The 21,772-nt window shown below is 37.4% G+C and overlaps 1 protein-coding gene across 6 annotated transcripts in view; it reads right to left on the reverse strand.

The window, feature by feature from the left end:
- Window positions 1–21,772, reverse strand: part of DROSHA (drosha ribonuclease III) — a 123,783-nt gene that overhangs the window by 67,284 nt on the left and 34,727 nt on the right. For all 6 annotated transcript variants that reach the window (XM_061189152.1, XM_061189150.1, XM_061189151.1 and 3 more), the window contains 4 exons: window positions 15,687–15,758; window positions 14,006–14,087; window positions 12,971–13,045; window positions 673–842 (listed from right to left, as the gene is read on the reverse strand). In XM_061189152.1, coding sequence (XP_061045135.1) covers window positions 673–842; window positions 12,971–13,045; window positions 14,006–14,087; window positions 15,687–15,758 — 399 coding nt within the window. The remainder of the gene's footprint in view (window positions 1–672; window positions 843–12,970; window positions 13,046–14,005; window positions 14,088–15,686; window positions 15,759–21,772) is intronic.

Consider the following 21,772-nt stretch of genomic DNA (forward strand, 5'->3'; position numbering starts at 1 on the left):
TATATACGTACGTATACATGTTTACACACATATATACAAATTCAACACAGCATTATTTGTTATAGCAAAAATCTGGGAGCAACCTAGGTGCCCAATAACAGGGGGTTAATTAAATAACTTAGGGGCATTATTTTTATTACATGCCTAAAGAGATTTAAGACTAAGGAAAAATAACAATTTTGTGGTTGTTCCTGGAGAAGGATAAGAAGGAAAAGGTCTGAATGTTAATATTTAATAGTATGATGCCAATTTTGTTTCAAAACAATATGAAATATGTCTATTCTAAAGAAACTAGAAAAGTGAATAGTATCATCTCTGGAGAATGGAATTATTGGGTAAATTTTATCTTCATTGGGCCGTTTTTCTATTTTCCTAATTTTCTATAGTGAAGACATATTACTTTTATACTCAGCAAAAAATTAGATCTGAACATATCTAAAAACTTCAAAATTCTCCATAATAATCAGAATAAATTTACTAAGCAGATGAAATTACTACTAAATATGCCTACATTATATTTTTATTTACTAAATATTTAAAGGAAAAAATTACTCAAAGAACAAGAAGCAATGAGTACTTAAATCTTTAAAAATGTTCTGTTATCGTTTTTGCAAAACACTCAAACCTGAAACGAAGGTGATTCAGTCTCTGACTGTCAACACCAGCACATACCGTCCCAGGGTTGGTGACAATCATGCCTTTGCATTCTTCCGCATATTTCTGCCACTCAAGTTCTTCCCACTGAAGCATATTGGCAATCTCCTCTTCGGGAACCAGGGCTTTGCTACACCGTAATAAGTAAAGGAGGATCTGGTGCATGGACAGTACTTCCTTTCCTCCATCTTAGGTGACAGTGGAGAGAGAGGGAAAAATAAGACTACTCAATTAACAGCCAGTCATCCACCCAATAAGGAAAAACAAGACAATGAGAAGAGAGCATTTTTAAAAAGGTAGTACAGAATTTACATCGTTAAACCTTTGTTTAACCAGGTGCTAAGTAATAGGAAAGCCATTTGTTTCACTGATGAACGGTGCTCATAAACCATCTTATTTACTAAAATGGCAACAACAGCATTATAAATGATAAAAGGCCCATGTGTAAGGTAGGAATATAAAAAAGGTGCCTACCTAAATAAATTTAAAACCACCTAATGTAAAGAACCACAGTTTATAATATACAGAACCGTGTTATGTTTTAAGTATCTTATCACTCTTCACAGGGTAACAGATGAAAGCTCTTCGACAGTGATGTTACTGATTTAAGGAAATTCTAAGCTTTTATGAGATATTTATGGATGTTTTCAGTAAGCTATTGTTGCATTATGGTCTAATTTTTTGGTGCTAATGTGCTGCAGCTGCCATGAGGAATAGAGCTAAAGAGCTTGTACTAATATCATGAAGATCATTATGGAGTTAGTACATGGAAAAAATACCAAGTACTCTGAGACTTACAGAAGCATATATTACCAAGTACAGAGGATAAAAACAACAAAGAACATAATTAAAGTACCTTGGAAAAAATCAATTAATCTGGTACTTGATGAATCAAAGACATTCATCTAATGTGGGCATTAATTTCAGATTCACAGGCTTCTGCCTTCTCTTTGGGCTTAGCTTCTTGACCAGCATGTACAACCACCTTTTCTCTGCCTAGTCCCACCCAAAGGAAGGACAAGAGCCCTGAAGGTGTAGAGAACAATAACTACCCTCCCCAGGTCATGAGACATGCTAGGAACAGTAGTATAGGACCAAACACTTCATGGCGAAACAAGGGGACCAAGATGGTGGAGATGGGTAGGAATAAACGAGGGGGTCCTATTTGTGCTAGATAGAAGAGTTCATGGCAGCCAAGGAATCTGGGATACCAGAAAATGGAAGAAGATAAAAGATTTTAATTCAAGTTGCTATGGGCCAAAAACTTAAGCCTACACATCTAAGAGAGAAGACAGTAAGGATCAAAATTTCTTTTTGATCTGTGTCTTTCTATCTCAGATGCTGCTCTGGAATTAGATGGCATTGCTGCTACAGGGCCACTATATACGTAGGAATGCATTCATTCATTAATCTAAATATGCATTTATTCATTCAATAATTACCAAGCACCTATCATGTAGCAGGCCTAGGAAACACAGCTGTGTTAAATAGCCAAAACCCCTTATATTCCAGTGGAGGGAAAGATACAATAAAAAACAACTACATAATAATAGATCAGAGATGACTGCTATGAATAAGGATCAAACTGGGCAACTACACATAAAAGGGTGGTCAGGAAAGGCATCTTTGAAGAGGTGCCATGTGAGCAAAGACTTGAAAGAAGCAGAGGAGCCCCATGCGGCTATCTGGGAGAGGGGTGTCTTGGGTAGAAAACATAGCAAAAGCCCTAAGGTGGAGTGGGATTGATGTGTTCCAGGAACTGCCAAGAGGCCAGCGTGGATGGAGTGAGGAGGAGAGTGTGAGGGAGGCAGCAGGGAAGTCAGATCTTGCCAAGCTTTACAGAGCACGGGAAGCGCTCTGGATTTGACTCTCAGATGGGAGCATGTTTTTCACCATCATGTGCCAGGCACTGTGAGTGGTCCCATGTAGCAATTATGAAAAAAACAAACAAACAAACAAAAACACAAGCTCTAGGCCTTCAAGAAGCAAGTTGGCTGATGATGACTAATCACAACCGTTCCTAGAGGAATCTTTGCAGATAACATTCTGAAAACAGAGCTCTCTTAAAGATACAGTCTCTTAAAAAAAATAACTGTCTAAGAAGTAACTGAAGTACAAAATACAATCAACCCACATGAGGACATGTTCCACCTACCCTTCATATTATTGTTCACAGCAGTAAAAATTTTTTATGCCTCATTACAAAACATCTGCCTTAAACCCAGGAGTCACCTTTGATGAACAAACTTCCACGGTTAAGGGCATATTTCTCAGTCTGTCTCAATAGAAATTTTAATCCGCCTGCACGTGACATGTCTTTCTCAATCGATGATGTTCCCCTCTTTGCTATGGAGCCCAGCATAGTCATAATGCCTACCTGTCCATCTGAGCCCATGGTAATCTCTGCTTCCGGGGGGGCCTGAAGTGAGCAGGTAGACAAGAGAACTCTAAAGTCAGAGTAAGTTGACTTACACTTGCACGTGTCCACATACAGAGCAGCAGGGATAAAGAAAACCTAGAGAGCCCCGAGAAGAACTGCCACACTAACGCGATTCTAGGCACCAAGGAAAGAGTAAAATAGGACGTAGATTGTAATCATTATATTTGCTAAGACTACTAAAGAGCACTGTAAGCCTGTAAGGATACATCAGGAGTCTAGGATACTATAAGGAGCAAGGTGTTGTTTTGTTGCAAGGATTAGAAAAAAAGTCAGATTTTATTTGGGGAGGTTGGTGCCTGGTGGAAGGAGAAAAGATACGCAACTCCAGGTATACAAACTGGCGCCAGAATCTCCCCACAAGCAGTTACAAGTGGCTGACTTCAGGGCATTTCAAATAAAAGGGAAAAGGAGTAGGGGCGTTGAATTTAAAGTGAAAAGAATAAAAAACTCAAAGAGCTAGTGGGAGGGGGTAACACTTAAACCTACAAACCAAGGGCACTGCCCAATTTAGGAGAAGAATACCCGTGAGAGAAAGAAGGAAAGCCACTGAACGCTTATGAGAACACATCTACCTAGATTAGGTGCAAAGCTGCTGATGAGGGAGGAGAGTTTTATAGCAGCACGGAACTAGAAATAATTTTTTAAAAAACGTACACACATCAGGTGCAAAATTGGTAATGCTGAAGGGGAAATTGTAAATCCATGTTGAAATCTGCTAAATATTTTAAATAGCAACTAAAATCTAAAAAGATAGATACCAATGTGAAAAAGTAGAAACTCAGGACAGACAACCTGAGGTGAAATCCTTACGGAAATATAAGGAAAAGTAGACATGACTAGAAAGTCCTGCAGAGCCCACGGGGCAAGGGCTGCATCCCTCACACCCAGCCTGGCAAAAAAGACACTCCAGAAATATTTGTGGAATGACTTTCTGAAGCGGATAAATAATGTGGCCACTTGCTCGCAGACTGCCATGAATTTACTAATGTTAATGAATTGGCTCTTTTGGTTTGTCTGCTTTGCTACATGTTTATGTTGGGGATTTATGGAACTGTGTCACTGAGGGCTAGGAAGTAATCTTTATCTCGTTGGCTGAGATAAATAGGACATGATATAAATGAGAAATTAGAGTGGGTAAGCTAAGGTTAGCAGGAATTCTGCCAGCACTGGGACTGGTACCATGACAATGGCTCATTATTCGGGAAGAACTGGAGTTTGTGTTTCAGGGAATGAATCTGGACAGTCATTAATGAACTGACAGACTTTATAAACTGTTTCTTAGAGACCCAATTCTCTCGGTTTATATTGCTTGATTATTTATATGGTTATTGGGGGGAGGGGCAATTTGTTAGGGAATTTGGGTTAAGAATACAGCTAGTTAACGAGTATTTCTCAAGAGTGCAACACTCAATTTTAAGAAATATAAAAATACCTTCCTCTTTCCTTACACTGAGAATAACTATATAACTTCATTACCATGTCTCCTGTATATTCCTACTAAGACACCTTTATATAATCTTAAGTTTTGAAAATTTGTATTAACAACACAGTATTTTCTAAACTTTCCAAATACAAAGTTATATTAAGATGCTATATCAATTGATGTTTTTTCCAAACTACACTTCCCTCCTGGGAATTTTGATATACTCTCCCACCCTCTGGCCCTCTGTCAGCCATACCTAAAGAATTACTTCTCCAAAAATCAATCTGCTAGATAATTGATTTGCAAAATTGATTCAGGATTCTCAAAGCTTTACTACAGCAATGATATAAACAATGAACAGGCTTTCCCGTTAAGTGCAGCCTTCCTAACTTGAATTATGCCCTGCCCCAGCCCTGACTACAGTCAGGATAAAACCTTAAAGTGGCTCTAGGAGAGCTCATATCAACTATTTGGCTACTAGAGGTAGAGGCAGGGATAGGAAAGAAACAAAAATTTGAGAAAACTCTTAAAATATCAATAAACTGGTTGTTCTGTGATTTGACTTCTGGTAAACTGACCTGCACTGAATAATCCTTGGTTTAAACTATAAACTTAACTTTGGATAAATCTGTATAAAGCAATTGAGACAGCTGTCTTCAAAGCAGGTCAGTTGAGGAACTAGAGAAAAACTGGAATGGCTGATAAACTTTCAGTTACATAGTATAATAAACTGATACAAACAAAAAGCAAATGAGACTGAGGGGACCATGTAATACTATATAAAAGCTGCTCATTCTCACAGGAGTTCAAGTAAGATGCAAATAATAATAATGAGATGACTTTTTACCTATCAAATGACTAGTAATATCCACTGTTGGCAGATGTATAGAAAAAGGGTACTGTTAAAAATGTTGGTTAGAACTACCAACTATGTCCTTTCTAGAGAAAACTTGGCCAACTCTTTCCAAATTTAAAATGCGCATACTGTCTTAACAAATAATTTCACTTCTAGAACCCCACCTTGTAGAAACACTCACACAAATGCAAAAGGATAGATACACAAGACTATTCCTGAAGTATTTATATGTAATGGAGGAAAAATAGAGACCTCCAAAATACTCATGACTAGAGGAACTGTCAAAAAAGTTAACGTCCATTCATACTATGGAATGCCATGCAGGTGTTAAAGATTGAGGCAATGTATTTATATAGAGGATGTCCGAAACAGTTGAGTAAAAGGTCAAGTTGTGTAACATATTTAGTGTTATCCCACTTAAAGAAAAAAGCATAATTCTCTCTGTACAGGTTAAAACAAATACAAATCAAACCATTTATAGCACCTATTCATTTTCACATGTCTAGAAGGGGGTGTTCACTTTTTTACTTCATACACTTTTGTACTGTTTGTGCGCACACACACACACACAGAGTCGACATAATTAAGGGCAAGGTAACACTTCAATTCTGTGAAGAAAGAATGGTCTTTTCAAAAAATGGTGCTGGGTCAACTGGATGTCATACTGAAAATAATGAATATTGACCCATATCTCATACCATTTGTAAAAACAAATTTGAGACAGATTATAGACCTAAATTTGTAGAAAATATAGAAGAGTATCTTGATGACCTTGGGGTAGGCAAACTTTTCACAAATAAGATACAAAACGCTCCAAGCAAAAAGGGTAAATATGTAAATTGGACTACATTAAAATAAAGAATTTCTGTTCACCAAAATTCACCATTAAGATGGTGAAAAAGTAATCACAGAGAAGGTACTGGCAATATATATATTTGACAAAAGACTCGCATAGAGTATATATAAAAAATACCTACAAGTAAATGAGAAAAAGGCAGACATAACCCAACAGAAAAATGAGCTAAAGACTTGAACAGGCACTTCAAAAGACAACATCCAAATGGTCAATATATGAAATGGTGCTCCATTTCATTAGTCATTAGGGAAATGAAAATTAAAACCATAACATGATACCTCTGAATACTCATCAGAATGGTTAACTTGAAAAAGAAAGAAAAATGCCAAGTGTTGGTGTAAATGGGGAATAACTTGAACTCTCATATACATTGCAGGTGGGACGGTAAAATGGTACAATCACTTTGGAAAACTGTTTGGAAGTATCTACAAAGCTTAATATAAACACATCCAGAATTTCCGCTCCTAGGTATATATCCACTATAGAAAAGCATAAATATATGCTCACCAAAAGGCACGTACAAGTGTTTGGTGAACACGTGTATGCTATCTGAAAGAGTCAAAAACTGAAAACACGCAAATGTCCATTAATCACAGACAGGTTAAATACATTTTAGTTTAGTCATACCATATAATACTATACAGCAATGAGAATGAACCAACTACAGTTAACTGTAACAATAGGTATTTCAAAAACATAATACAGAAGAAAACAGAAACAAAAAAGAATATATAATTCTAGTTTTTATAATTCAAAAACAGGTAAAACTAATACATGGTATTTTCAAGCCAGAATAGAGGCTACCTTGAGGGGCTGGGTAGTGACTGGAAAGGGGCTCTTGGATGCTGGTAATCTTGAGCTGGGTGCTGAGTACACAGTCATATTCACTTTGTGAAAATTCATTGAGTCTTATATGTATGATATGTGCACTTTTCAGTATTTGTGTTCTACTTCAATCAAAGGTTTACTTTTTAAAAATGAGAGACAATACCAAAGAATGTTTGAAAAACACATTCACTCTTATTAGTAACAAAATACATGAGTATTTTACTAAGACACTATTATGACCAATTAAATAAAGTCAGTAAACAAGTATCTACTGAGCCCCTGCTATGCACCACCTAGTAGTATGTTAGTAGTGATACAAGACAGACTGTTTACTCCTTAGCCTCATAGAGCTACAGTTGGAACGGACGGAGGGAGGGAGGGAGGGAGGGAGGGAGGAAGGAAGGAAGGAAAGTCCAAAATGTGAAGAAGACTAATAATGTATTTTTCATGGCAGCATAAACTGATATGATTCTTTTGACAAGAAATTTGGTACTACATATCATGATCTTTAAAAATATCTGCCTGCTTGATGAATTATTAAAAATTAGGATACAAAACATTTATCAGTATGATGACCACTATGCAAAAAAGTTATGAACAGAAAAAAATGAAAATATACATCAAAATGTATTTTCCTTTTGAACTCATCATTTTCTAAAGATTTTTAGTGAAGTCATATTGTGAAAAATGAATCAACCAGAATTTGCAGTCCAATACCAAAATACATTTTATACATTAGGCATTTTTCTATATCCTTCAGGGTTTTGCTTTTTTTTAAAAAAATAAATTTATTTGTGTATTTATTTTTGGCTGCGTTGGGTCTTCATTGCTGCGCACGGGCTTTCTCTAGTTGCAGCGAGAGGGGGCTACTCGTGGTTGCAGTGCGCGGGCTTCTCACTGCGGTGGTTTCTCTTGTTGCGGAGCACGGCTTGTGGGCTCCAGAGCGCAGGCGGATTCTTAACCACTGCGCCACCAGGAAAGCCCAAAACTTATTATTAAATTAAATTAAAACATTATTATTGAAAACAGCTCATTTATAGTCATGCACTAATTGGGAGAATCTTCATTGTGTAGGCAAAGTCATAAATATTTTTACCAATTGTATGACTTTTATACTAACAGCTGTGTTCTGAAATCAGTTAACTCCATATTACATTCATTGGTACAGAAAAGTTACTGTTGTTCATAGTGACTTTTGTCTTTTGAAATGCATATTCTATTTTAAATCTGAACTGTTCTGACTAATTAAAAACAGTCTACAATATTGTGTGCTCCTTCATGTATATGTAAATGTATTCATTAATGTGTATTACGTACATATGTATAATATTGATGTGTATATAACTGGTTGAAAATAAAAGTGTTAAATATGTTTCCTTTCAGAATCAAGCTTCCATGTATTTCCTTATCAGTCTCAGATAGCAGTTTTTAAAGAGTTTCTACTAAGAGCGACAAAATATAACAAACTACAAATGTTTGGAGATGATCTGAGAACTGATAAGAAGATAATTCTAGTTGAAGGAAGGACAGCTTTTGAAATTCTGCTGTAACTATTGAGTAAACAATTGTAAGATATATTTTATGTGATAATGACATTAACTCCCTCCATAGTGTTAGTACAGGTAAAATATAACAGAAAGGCTTTGTATAATAGAAGAAACCTAGTTTCTTGCAGTAAACTTGGATAAAGTAGCTATAGGTTAATAAACTTCAAAAATTTAATGGCCTAAGTATAGAAAGGCAAAAAATATTTGGAAAATGACGTCTTAGTGAAAATATTATAACTTGTAGTGACCCTAAGAAGTTTGCTCCAAAATCCCATTGATGCATTTTACTATTTAGGATATCAGCTATTTGATGTCTCCCTTAATTTCTACAAAAGTTCTGGTTACAGTACACTGAATAGATAACATTTTTCCTGTTTTGGTAGATATAAATCTGAAAATAAATTTACATGGGAATAAAACTGAGCTAATGTTTATCCTTTGTTTTTGGTAGGATTTACCTAACCGGTTTCATCAAGATTCTCATACTTTACATGAAGTTCTGAGGTGAGTTTCAGTGAAGTTTTCTAGAACTCCAAATTAAATGGCAGGTGGTTTAAATTTCAACCTTGCTTGCTATCTTTTGTTATTTTAGGAAGTATGTGCAGATTGGTCGATGTCCTCTAATATTTATAATCTCTGACAGTCTCAGTGGAGGTAATAATCAAAGGTTACTGTTTCCCAAAGAAATTCAGGAAGAGTGTGCTATATCAAATATTAGGTAAGAATGAAATTTCTGCTTAAAACTTCATATACATACTGTATATTTTAATTAATCACGTAACTACTATCTTTCTTTATAAAACTTTGACAGTTTCAACCCTGTGGCACCAACAATGATCATGAAGTTTCTTAATCGAATACTGACAGAAGAAGCTAATAAGGTAAAGCCTTTTAAGAACTGATTAATTTGAATCTTACATTGTAATTATAGAAAGCCAAACTTAAGTAGTATTATATAAACTTGAGGAGTTAGAGACACAAACTATTTCAGTTTTTAAAATTAAAAAAATTTAATTACTCTCATAAAGCATGTCATTTTAGAAAATGTAGGAAATACTGATTTTAAAAATCCTTAACCTTTTTCTAGTTTTAAACTTAATTTTCTTTTTCACACTGAGGTAAATTTCCCTTTGCTTGGCTTAGTATTCTAAATTGTATCTGTTATCAAGAAACTGTTTTCTGGTGTCTAGGTCCATTAGTCAGCAACATTCCAACTCTACTTTTGTCCTGTTGTCACTTTTTAAAGATTTAATATTTTTTTTTATTTTGATAAAAAACATATCATAAAATTTACCATCTTAACCATTTTTTTCAGCTTTATTGAGATATAACTGACATGTAACATCATGTAAGTTTAAGGGGTATGACACATTGATTTGATAAACTTACGTAATGAAAAATGATTACCACCATAGTGTTATATAACACCTCCATCATGTCATGTAATTACCATTTCTTTTTTGTGGTGAGAACATTTAAGATTTTTTTCTCTTAGCAACTTTCAAATATGTAATACAGTATTATTAGCTGTATTATGTATTTGAAATACCTTAACCATTTTTAACCATCCAGTTCAATAGTGTAAAGTATACTAACATTGTTCTGAAATAGCTGTTACTTTTTTTTTTTTTTATTTGGTTGTGCCGGGTCTTAGTTGCAGCATGCATGTGGGATCTAGTTCCCTGACCAGGGATCGAACCCGGGCCCCCTGCATTGGGAGCACAGAGTCTTATCTACTGCGCCACCAGGGAAGTCCCTGAAATAGCTGTTACTTTAATTCATTCATTCATTCAATTCATTCATTCTGCATTAGATCTTCGTTGCTGCATGGGGGCTTTCTCTAGTTGCGGCCAGCAGGGGCTACTCTTCATTGTGGTGCATGGGCCTCTCATTGTGGTGGCCTCTCCCGTTGCAGAGCATGGGCTCCAGGTGCACGGGCTTCAGTAGTTGTGACATGCGGGCTCAGTAGTTGTGGCTCGTGGGCTCTAGAGCACAGGCTCAGTAGTTGTGGCACACGGGCTTAGTTGCTCCACGGCATGTGGGATCTTCCCAGACCAGGGGTCGAACCCGTGTCCCCTGCATTGGCAGGCAGATTCTTAACCACTGCGCCACCAGGGAAGTCCCGGGGTTTTTTTAATAAGTATATTTTCAAAAGGAAGTCTAATGAAAAAGTAAATCCTGTTTAAAAATAACTCAATAGACCTTTCCCTTCTTGACAACCTTAGTGTTATCCCTATACAGTTACAAGAAACATTTTGTGAGAGTTGAAATCCCACAAAGTAAATATCTGACATAAGATTCTTCTTTAAGATGATTTAAAAAATGTCCACTTTCTCTTAGAGATTTGTTTGGTCATAAAATGCCTATAGGCAGACAGAAACAGAAAGGAAAGGCTTTTCAACAAACTCACTCTAACACCATTTTCTAATAAGTTTACTGCTAAAGCTCCATTATAAAATCATAGATGCATTCACTTGAAAAGAAGAAAAGGACCTCGGGACTTCCCTGGTGGTCCAGCAGTTAAGAATCCGCCTTCCAATGCAGGGAATGCAGGGTTCAATCCCTGGTTGGGGAACTAAGATCCTACATGCCTCAGGCCAACTGAGCCCATGCGCCACAACTACTGAGCCTTCGCGTTCTAGAGCCCATGTGTCACAACCAGAGAGAAGCCCGTGTGCTGCAACAAAGAGCCGGCAGGCTGAACTAAGACCCGATGCAGCCAAACAAATAAATAAAAATAAATAAATAAATAAATAAATATTTAAAAAATACAAAGGACCTCTCAATGAAATAAAACCAGATGTACAAAAGAGAAAATCTTTTGAATGCATTTTCCAAACAAAATGAACATTAACAATACTAAAAATATGATTAACACCATGCTAAAATAAAAATAAGCCATTGTGACTGAGTGGACTGAGGAAAGGGTATCATGGACAAAATCTGGAGGAAAAGCTAAACTGGAATGAAAAGACAAGAAACAAAAGCCACAAAGAACGAATCAGAGAGCCAGAAGGCAAGTAAGGAGAGTGCAGCAGGCAGACCAGAACAAGAGCCCAGGTACCACATTAGGGAGGAGACTCAACTGAAGCGTGTCCACTGGTTTTGGTCTTCTGGAGGCTGGCTCTGGCATCAGCAGCTGCAGTGGGGTGGGGACAAGGTAAGAGGCAGGTGGGGCACCAAAGCAAGGCCAGGCTGTGAACAGCCCAGAATCTGACAGGCTCAAGGGATGGTTCTGAGGCATGAGGGAGGCAAGGGCTCCTGCCCTCAGGAGGACAAGGGGCACGAGGAGGAGAGCATGAGCATGAGGCTGAACTTCTGAAACTGCTGATATGTAAACGTGGGCAGAAAGCTTGCACGCTGAAAAGCTCCCCAGCTGAAATTATAAACCACAGTTTTATCGCAGTGGCCATTTTTTTTTCTCCCCTATCACTGAGTGGCCCAAACATCAGAGAAGAAAAGGCAAATGGTTGAACTGACATTTCCATGGAAGGTGGTGGTTAGCACAAGGGGCTGAGGTCACTAGAGCTGAGAGACAGAAGTCAGAGGACAGGACTTAAGAAAGCAAGGAAAAGTGGCTGCACACAAGGAGAAAAGAGGAGTCAAGCAGAAGCAAAGGGAATAAGGGAACGAGAGGGTAGAAGTATAGATGGATGTCACCAGAAAGTGAGATACAGGAATGAGATTCCAGGGATGAATTCATTTAGGATGGTGAAGACTTTACAAACAAAAAGGCATCCAAACATTTCATTAAAAACCCAACCATTTAAAAAAACACTAAATACAATGCCATAGCTCACAGCTAGCCTCTTGACAAAAGTTTTAAAATAGTTAAAATATTGTTTTAAAAACATAAAAGTCATATATTTACTTATATATTTTTAATTTCATGAGAGAATAAATTATTGTTTTTTTCACTGTAAAATGAATAAAAGTATATGTCAAAAAAGAGAAAACAAAACCCTATAATACCACTATCTTACTACAACTATTACTGCGGTAATTTTTAGCATAGTTATAATCATATTGTTTATAAAATTTTATAATTGTTTTCTAATTAACTATATGCATTTTTTTAAGCCACATGCATTTTTCCATATTAATTTTAATACTTGCATGATATTTTATCAAGTAGACTCTCAAAATTTATAAATGAATTTTCCCATTGCTCATCTAACTTGGGGCTACCATAAATTATGCAGGGGTACAAATCAACATGTATAATTTTACATTTTCATGCCTGACCTGAGAAGTAGATATTAAGTGTCTGAGGTGGGAAAGTTGTCCCTGAAGACTGAAAGGAGAATGGCAGGCTTATTTTCAGATGCACTATCTCACTGGGTCACTGACAAGTCAAAAGATTTACCTGGAAGAAATCTTACAAAACGTGGCATGAAATGAAATCTTGGGCAGCAGGGAGGACTGTCTTCAAACAAAGGACCTAAAGCAAAGAAGTGAAAAGGAAAGAAAAAATAAATAAAACCACCTTAGGAAACAAACATTGCAACTTAACTCCTAAGATTTATAATAACTACAAAAAAATACCACCACAAGTAGGGACATAAGAAAACCGCCCCTTTCTCCTCAATAGCTAAATCAATCATGTGGTAACTGCCACAAACATCCCATGAAGACTGTAGGGAGGAGACCACCCAAAAAGGAGAATGAATGCCCCAAGGTTATATACGGTATATGGTATATATGGTAAAACTAGTTTTAGAAATTCAAAGATATAAAGATTTTTGTTATAAATGAACTATTGGATGATATAATATGCTTGTGTTTTCATTCCGTTCCATTTTAACCAATACAACTGGGGAAAAAAAGAGAGAAATACTATTAAAAACTTGGTTTGAAAAGCCATTCATCAATATACTGTTTTAAAAATAAATAAATAAGTGTCTGCTGGAATAGAGGCACTTCCAAAAGAGTGAACTATTATCCAAGAACCAAGTATCAAGTTTTGAACTGCTGTAGCTCACAGTGTATGTGCGTGTTTCGAAGGTTAACTAAAGTTCTGTTTTAATAAACTGTCATCTTGGAAGAAGTTTATTACAGTAAAGTTCAATAGATTTAAAATATTAACTAATGAGATTGCCCCAATGCAGATAAATCAAGGTAGTCACTCAACATAACTGATACCATCTTCTTAGGTACCAGTCAGGTAACAATTAATGGTAATCTTCCATAATGGACACTGTCAAATTGTATTAAAATGAGACTATAACAACTTATTCATGTCAAATGATAACATGCATTCCTATGAATAATAAACTTTTCCCTGGGTATTTCAAAAGTACGAGGAATTTCAACTACGTTCCCCAACTTTTATAAGAGTTTTCACACATACCACAACATTCTTTGACAAGCACTACACTTTTCCTTAAATCCTATTATTTACCTTTAAGATTCCAGTCATACAATTCCAAAATATCTCTGAATAGAAATAATGAAAAGAGTTCAAGTCCTTTCACACAAAAATTCTGAAAAATAAACCAAAATCAAATTACTGTAGTACTGCAAACATATATTAACAAGGTTCAGCTTGTCCTAGTCAAGTGTTTTAAAAAGTGTCTATTGCAACTCTACTAAAACAAAGTAATTTCCTAGTTTGGCCACCATCCTATAAGAGCTCATTGGGCTTGAAACATTAATGAAGTAGGCAATAATGTCATTAGGATTCCTAAGAAAATGTGAACTTGGCCCTTCTCAATGTACAAATAAAATGATGTGAAATTTAAAAATCAGAGTCTCCTTTATGTCATATTTTTCTAACCCAATTATAAAATATATCAGAATCTCCTAGGGACTTTCTGTTAATTCAAATCACACACTGGGAGGCCAGCTCTGAGATGCTTGTCCCCAGCACCTCCCCCGCTCCACCCCTGCTCACCTCCACCCCGCAAATACACCCAGAATCACTATTACAAAGTTACCATAAACAAAGGTCTCTGTGCCAAAAAAGTTCCAATTCTTAATGAAGGCAAATAAAGGACTAAGAAAAACTACAGAACTTTGTACCAAAATTTCTGCTGTAAACAAGCTTAACAGATGATATATTTGCAAGTGAGACTTGTCTCATAATTCTTCCTCCTACTTGTTTTGCTTGGGGTTCATAAATCACCCTGCGTGAGATCATGCCAGAAGTCATAAACTTTTACAATAGCAAATGAAGGCTTATGACCTTAAAAATCAAAAGGAAGCAAAAAAGCCCTTCCAAGCTGAAGAATGAAGGGGCGGCCCTTTCTCTTCAATTCTTTTTTAAAGACAGGTGGAATTAACAGGACTTGCTCAGAATGAAATAGGTGCAAACTAAGCATGCGTGTCATGCTCATCAATCCCCCTGGGTGCTCCACTGCCCTCGACAGAGCCTCACCGTTAAACAAGGTTTGCAAGAGGAGCCAGGGGCTCAGGAAATCGACCCTGACTCCAACACAATGTTAAGTGCACAAGCTTGTTTGCTGTCTAGTTGTTATTTCTTAGTGTGATTTGTTGACACCACTAAATTCAAGATCAGGCAATGAATCATTCTGAGATTCACATTTATCTTGCTTTGGAATTTTAAACCTCTTGCATATACTTAGATAAATCTGCTGCTGAGCATACGTAGTGAAAAACAATTAGGAAAAATATGTAAATATATGGGAAGAAAAATGAACCAAGCATTGATCTTGTCACTGGAGATAATGAATAAGATTATTCCAACAGCTATCAGATTCAGTTTCACTTTTGTAATTTCCTCTTTGATAACGACCAGTAACCAAAAGCTGTCCCCTGTCCAAAACAAACTAGAAACAGATGTAAAGTTACTATCAGTAGCTGCAACACAAGGAGAAATGGGTTCAAAAACAGGTCAGTAAGTTGGAAAACGACCCGAATTTTAACCTCATTCCTAAAGCTACATCTGACTACATCTGACTACAGCTACATCTGACTGGTCCTTTCAACAGTGAACACAATACTTTAAGCGTATACTTATGCCAAAAAGCCAGGCCTGGCCAAGTTCAATGCTTTAAAGATATGCTTTAAAGATAAACAAAAGAGCAAGCTGCATCAAGCTGTTAAATAATCTTTTCCCTTACCTCAGGCATCATCTCCTCAATGAAATGAATCGTGTAGTCTATGTTGAATCTAATTACTTTACACAGTGGAATCTGCAATAATAAGAAGGAGAAGTTCAGTTTCAAAATACCTTCCTGCGCTCACACTGTACATGTGTTTGCTACCTAACCCAGAAGGCCATGAACCAAATGAGAAAGCTTCACCTTAATCTGAGCTGCTAACAATACTGCACATGAAACTTGACCACAACTGCTGAATTTTAATGGCAAGAACCCAGCCGGCCCAGTCTCTACAGGAAACCTGAATAATGTTGGTGCTTAATTAACTGTATCAGCAGCAGCAACACAAACATGACAAGAACTCATTAAAACCAAATATATTGCCTCTAAAGAATTAATAAAACCACAAATAAATACTTCTTTTTCTCAGGTTTTAAAAATCTTTCAGAATCTTCAGCTCTTCAGGCAGAGCAGGGATAGCAGGCTGACAATTCATCAGTTATAGATTCATAAGTCACTGCCGTAGACACTACTCATGCTGCCTCTCTGGCTCTGGAGCAAAAGCAATCATGGTAATAAAAATAATAATAGCCACCACTTATTGAGCTAGGCACTGTTCTACTGCTTCACATACTGTCACTCATGTAACCAGCCCTGTGAGACAGGTACAACTACTCTCCCCAGGGTACAGTGGAGGAAACGAAGGCAGAGTCGTCAGATACTTTGCCGAACGAAGCAGGTAGCTGGTGAATTAGAAATTCTTGCTCTAGACCCCAGCTCTGAGCCACTTGGGTATCCACCTCTCATTTCCTGTTCTAATACTCAGGGTATGTGTGAAAATGAAGGAAAACTCAGATGAAATAAATCCACATCTGTCTTGCTTTACCAATGTATCATGAGACACTAGCCTAGTGCCTAGATTTAATGGGTTTTCTTTAAGTATATTGTTGAATGAATGAAGGACTGAGAAAGGAAGGGTGTGAGGTTAATGCAGTGCCTTGGCTGACGAGCTGGGGAAAATAATAGACTCAGAAGCCCAAGAGATATGTTAAGTGGGCTTTTCTGGCCCCTTGATCTGTCCATAAGACGACTTTATAGAAACGTAATCGTTTTTACAAACCACAGTAATCAGAAAGAAACAAATTTTAATGCCACCAGCAAAAGGAATGGTAAGAAAAGCAAATAGTCCTATAATGCCATCTACTGGAAATCTTTTTCTCAGAAATGAAGTTTAGCTCTTAGGTGCTTTCTTTTTTTTTTCTTTTTCTTTTTTTTTTAGGATGGTGGCTAATTTGAGTGAAATTCATAATTAACATTAATAAGAGATCTACTTTCAGCCTTCTCATGGTAATGAGTTCTAAACCAGATGAAGTGACATGCTAAGGCCACTATCATTTTTTAGGTCTTCTTTCTTCCTACAATCATTTAAAAATATTTGAGAGCTACAAATTTGTGCAATTATTCATATTTTTAAAATACTTTGCTAAAAACTGTTAGATTCATAGTTACTCTAAAATACGCCACAGACCTTACCTTTTAAAAAGGCAGGGATCTCGAATAGCCAAAGCAATCTTGAGAAAGAAAAACAGAGCTGGAGAAATCAGGCTCCCTGACCTCAGACTATACTAAAAAGCTACAATAATCAAGACAGTACGGTACTGGACAAAAACAGAAATACAGAGCAATGGAACAGAATAGAAAGCCCAGAGATAAACCCACGCACATATGGTCACCTTATCTTTGACAAAGGAGGCAAGAATATACAATGGAGAGGGCTTCCCTGGTGGCACAGTGGTTAAGAATCCGCCTGCCAATGCAGGGGACATGGGTTCGAGCCCTGGTCTGGGAAGATCCCACATGTCGCGGAGCAACTAAGCCCGTGTGCCACAACTACTGAGCCCGTGCTCTAGGGCCCACGAGCCACAGCTAGAGCCCGCGTGTCACAACTACTGAAGCCCGCGTGCCTGGAGCCCATGCTCTGCAACGGGAGAGGCCACCGCAATGAGAGGCCCATGCACCTCAACGAAGAGTAGCCCCTGCTGGCAGCAACTAGAGAAAGCCCCCATGCAGCAACGAAGACCCAACGCAGCATTAATTAATTAATTTAGGGCCCGCGAGCCACAACTACTGAGTCCGTGTGCCATAACTACTGAAGCCCATATGACCTAGAGCCCATGCTCCGCAACAAGAGAAGCCACCGCGATGAGAAGCCTGCACGCCACAATGAAGAGTGGCCCCTGCTTGCCGCATTTGCAGCAACTAGAGAAAGCCTGCGCATAGCAACGAAGACCCAATGCAGCCAAAAATAAATAAATAAATTTATTAAAAAAAAAAAAAAAATACAATGGAGAAAAGACAGCCTCTTCAATAAGTGGTGCTGGGAAGACTGGACAGCTACATGTAAAAGAATGAAATTAGAACACCTCCTAACACCATACACAAAAATAAACTCAAAATGGATTAAAGACCTAAATGTAAGGCCAGACACTATAAAACTCTCAGAGGAAAACAAAGGCAGAACTCTTATGACATAAATCACAGCAAGATCCTTTCTGACCCACCTCCTAGAGTAATGGAAATAAAAACAAAAATAAACAAATGGGACATAATGAAACTTAAAAGCTTTTGCACAGCAAAGGAAAACATAAACAAGAAGAAAAGACAACCCTCAGAATGGGAGAAAATATTTGCAAATGGAGCAACTGACAAAGGATTAATCTCCAAAATATACAAGCAGCTCATGCAGCTCAATATCAAAAAAACAAACAACCCAATCCAAAAAGAGGCGGAAGACCTAAATAGACATTTCTCCAAAGAAGACATACAGATTGCCAACAAACACATGAAAAGATGCTCAACATCACTAATCATTAGAGAAATGCAAATCAAAACCACAATGAGGTATCACCTCACACGGGTCAGAATGGCCATCATCAAAAAATCTACAAACAATAAATGCTGGAGAGGGTGTGGAGTAAAGGGAACCCTCTTGCACTGTTGGTGGGAATGTAAATTGATACAGCCATTATGGAGAACAGTATGGAGGTTCCTTAAAAAACTAAAAATAGAACTACCATATGACCCAGCAATCCCACTACTAGGCACATACCCTGAGAAAACCATAATTCAAAAAGAGTCATGTACCACAATGTTCACTGCAGCACTATTTACAATAGCCAGGACATGGAAGCAACCTAAGTGTCCATCGACAGATGAATGGTTAAAGAAGATGTGGCACATATATACAATGGAATATTACTCAGCCATAAAAAGGAACAAAATTGAGTTATTTGTAGTGAGGTGGATGGACCTAGAGTCTGTCATACAGAGTGAAGTAAGTCAGAAAGAGAAAAAGAAACACCATATGCTAACGCATATATATGGAATCTAAAAAAATGGTACTGGTGAACCTAGTGGCAGGGCAGGAATAAAGATGCAGACGTAGAAAATGGACTTGAGGACACGGAGGGGAAGGGGAAGCTGGGACGAAGTGAGAGAGTAGCACTGACATATATACACTACCAAATGTAAAATAGATAGCTAGTGGGAAGCTGCTGCATAGCACAGGGAGATCAGCTAGGTGCTTTGTGACGACCTAGAGGGGTGGGATAGGGAGGATGGGAGGGAGGCTCAAGAGGGAAGGGATATGGGGATATATGTATGCATATAGCTGATTCACTTTGTTGTACAGTGGAAACTAACACAACATTGTAAAGTAATTATACTCCAATAAAGATGTAAAAAATAAAAATAAAAAGGTAGGGATCTAAAAGAGAAAAAAAGGCATGTAAACAAGCATAAACAGAATATGATACAGTGTAACTTATAAGTGCATTTAAAAAACAAATAAGCAAACAAAATAGTATAAAGTACAAAAGAACCAAAGAGGAGGTAACATTTGAGTTGAGTCTTCAAAGATGGGAAGGGATTTTCCAGGTCATCCTGAAAATTAACTGGGGAAGAACAGGTGTTTAGTTTCCAGCAAGACAGAGAAAAGGGAGCTGGGGGAAGGACAGGTCATTTAGCTCTTCAGAAGTGAAATGCATGGAGACAGAGACATACAAAAATTCTAGAAAGGAAAGTATGAATTATATTATGCAGATCCTAAAAACCATGTTAAGGATTCAGAGCTATCCTTACGGCAACAAGAAGTCATTCAAGTAGTTTAAGTGAAAGACTATCACAGTTTACATGGATGGGTTGCTATGTAAACAGGGTGGGAATGGCTTGTAGGGGAACAAGGCAAGAGACCAGAAGACCAGGATGGAGTCTAACGAAATAGTTCAGAAGCCAAATGAAGAAAAGATCAAAAAGGAGGGAGAAGAATTTAAACACAGGAGATATGACTGAAATATACAGTGACTGTTCTGATGTGGAAGTGAAAGAGGAGAAAGAATAGAGGATAATTTCTAGGTTTCTGGCCTAAGGGACCAGATAGCTCACGATGGCATTAATACAAAGAATTTCATAGGGTGTCCCCTGAGTACCTCAAACTCAGTACACAGAGACGATGATGAGTTCAGTTTCACACAGGTTGAGGGTGAGGTACCTGAGGGAACATCAAGGTAGGTATGTCCAACAGGCAATCTGAAATGTGAGTGTGGAGCACAGAGCCATACGTCACAGCTATAAATACCAATGTCAGAACATGCATGGGAGGAAAAACTGTGGGTGACACTGCATTACTCGGGGAGTGTATTCAGGAGAGAAAAGGACCAGAGCCCTTGGGAATAGTCCAGAGGCAAGAAAAAGAGCAAAAGTATAAACTTTACTCCTTTTACCATGTGCAACAGCAACTCCGCTGGATGATTTATGCAAGTTCAGTCCTTTCCCCACATTATTTCAACTAAAATCACTTTTGGGGGATTTCTTCTTTGACCTCTTTTCTTATACACACACTATTTTCTTTGGGGCTCTTACCCGTACCACTAGAGCCCTTCTCAGACACACAAATTTGGAAAGGCAGAATCTCCTTTTCTATGCGAACTTTCATCTCTCTCTAAGACTCAAAGAGACGTGTCACTTTCCTACATATTGGGAACTCAGTTGATTGAGAGCTCAGTTGGCCAATCAAATAATATAAATGCCCACTATCATTTCTTAAAACACGTTTGAATGCTGATTTGACACTAACTCTTATCTCATCTTACCAGAAACAAACAAAAAAACCCTCTCTAAACTTCTACATTCTAACTCTACTACTTCCAGGAACTGAAAGACTAAATCCAGGGCAGCGAGTCCACTGGAAATGGAAAGCAGCAGGGAAATGATCATGGTGCTGCCTTGTGCTTTTGAGGACAGGACAAAATATTATGCATGTAATACATATACCTAGGTAATTTTAGTTATGTTGTCAAAGTCCCTAATAACATCAGGTATTATGAGTAATGGCAAATGTACTACATAAAAGGATAAAATTTTCCCACAATGCTCTATACTTAGCCAACAAGGCTTTCAATCCACTTCAATTCAAGACCTTAAGAGAACTTGTCAGTACTAGACTGGGTTGAGATTCTAACACTGCCATCATTTGCACGCCCTTCTTGCTGATGAGCTCTCTCTAGCAAAAAATGAATATGAATGAATCAGAACAGTAAAGCGATTTAATAATTCTTTTTCTTGGGAGGCTATTTCAAATTCAAGAGGCCTTTGATGGATCTAATCCCTATGAACTGTACAACACTCAGCTTAAAACTTGATTTATTTTATCAACATCCCTAACATAAATGATGGGGCTTATCTTCTCATTACGGAGTTAAGTTCTCAAGTTTTGAGAACTTGAATATTTATAAAAAATATACTCTGAAGCCAGGAATTTTTCAGTCCTATCCTTTATAACAACAGTAACAACTGCAATTAATTTCGCACTAGCGGCCTCTCAGTGCCAAACCTTGTGCTGAGGAACTTTAATGAAGCTCAAAGAATCACTCTTCCAACGTCACATAAATATTGAGAATCAGTTAAAAAAAAAAAAAAGAATTAGAAGTAAGACTCAAATCCACGTCTGCCTGACATCTTATCCAAAATAATTAGTGCCAATATGTACTGTATATTAAACATCATGATAAACACTTTTCATGTGTCATCTCATTTATTTTTTTACAAAA

Source organism: Eubalaena glacialis, chromosome 4 (assembly GCF_028564815.1).
Source record: "Eubalaena glacialis isolate mEubGla1 chromosome 4, mEubGla1.1.hap2.+ XY, whole genome shotgun sequence".
Classification (NCBI taxonomy): domain Eukaryota; kingdom Metazoa; phylum Chordata; class Mammalia; order Artiodactyla; family Balaenidae; genus Eubalaena; species Eubalaena glacialis.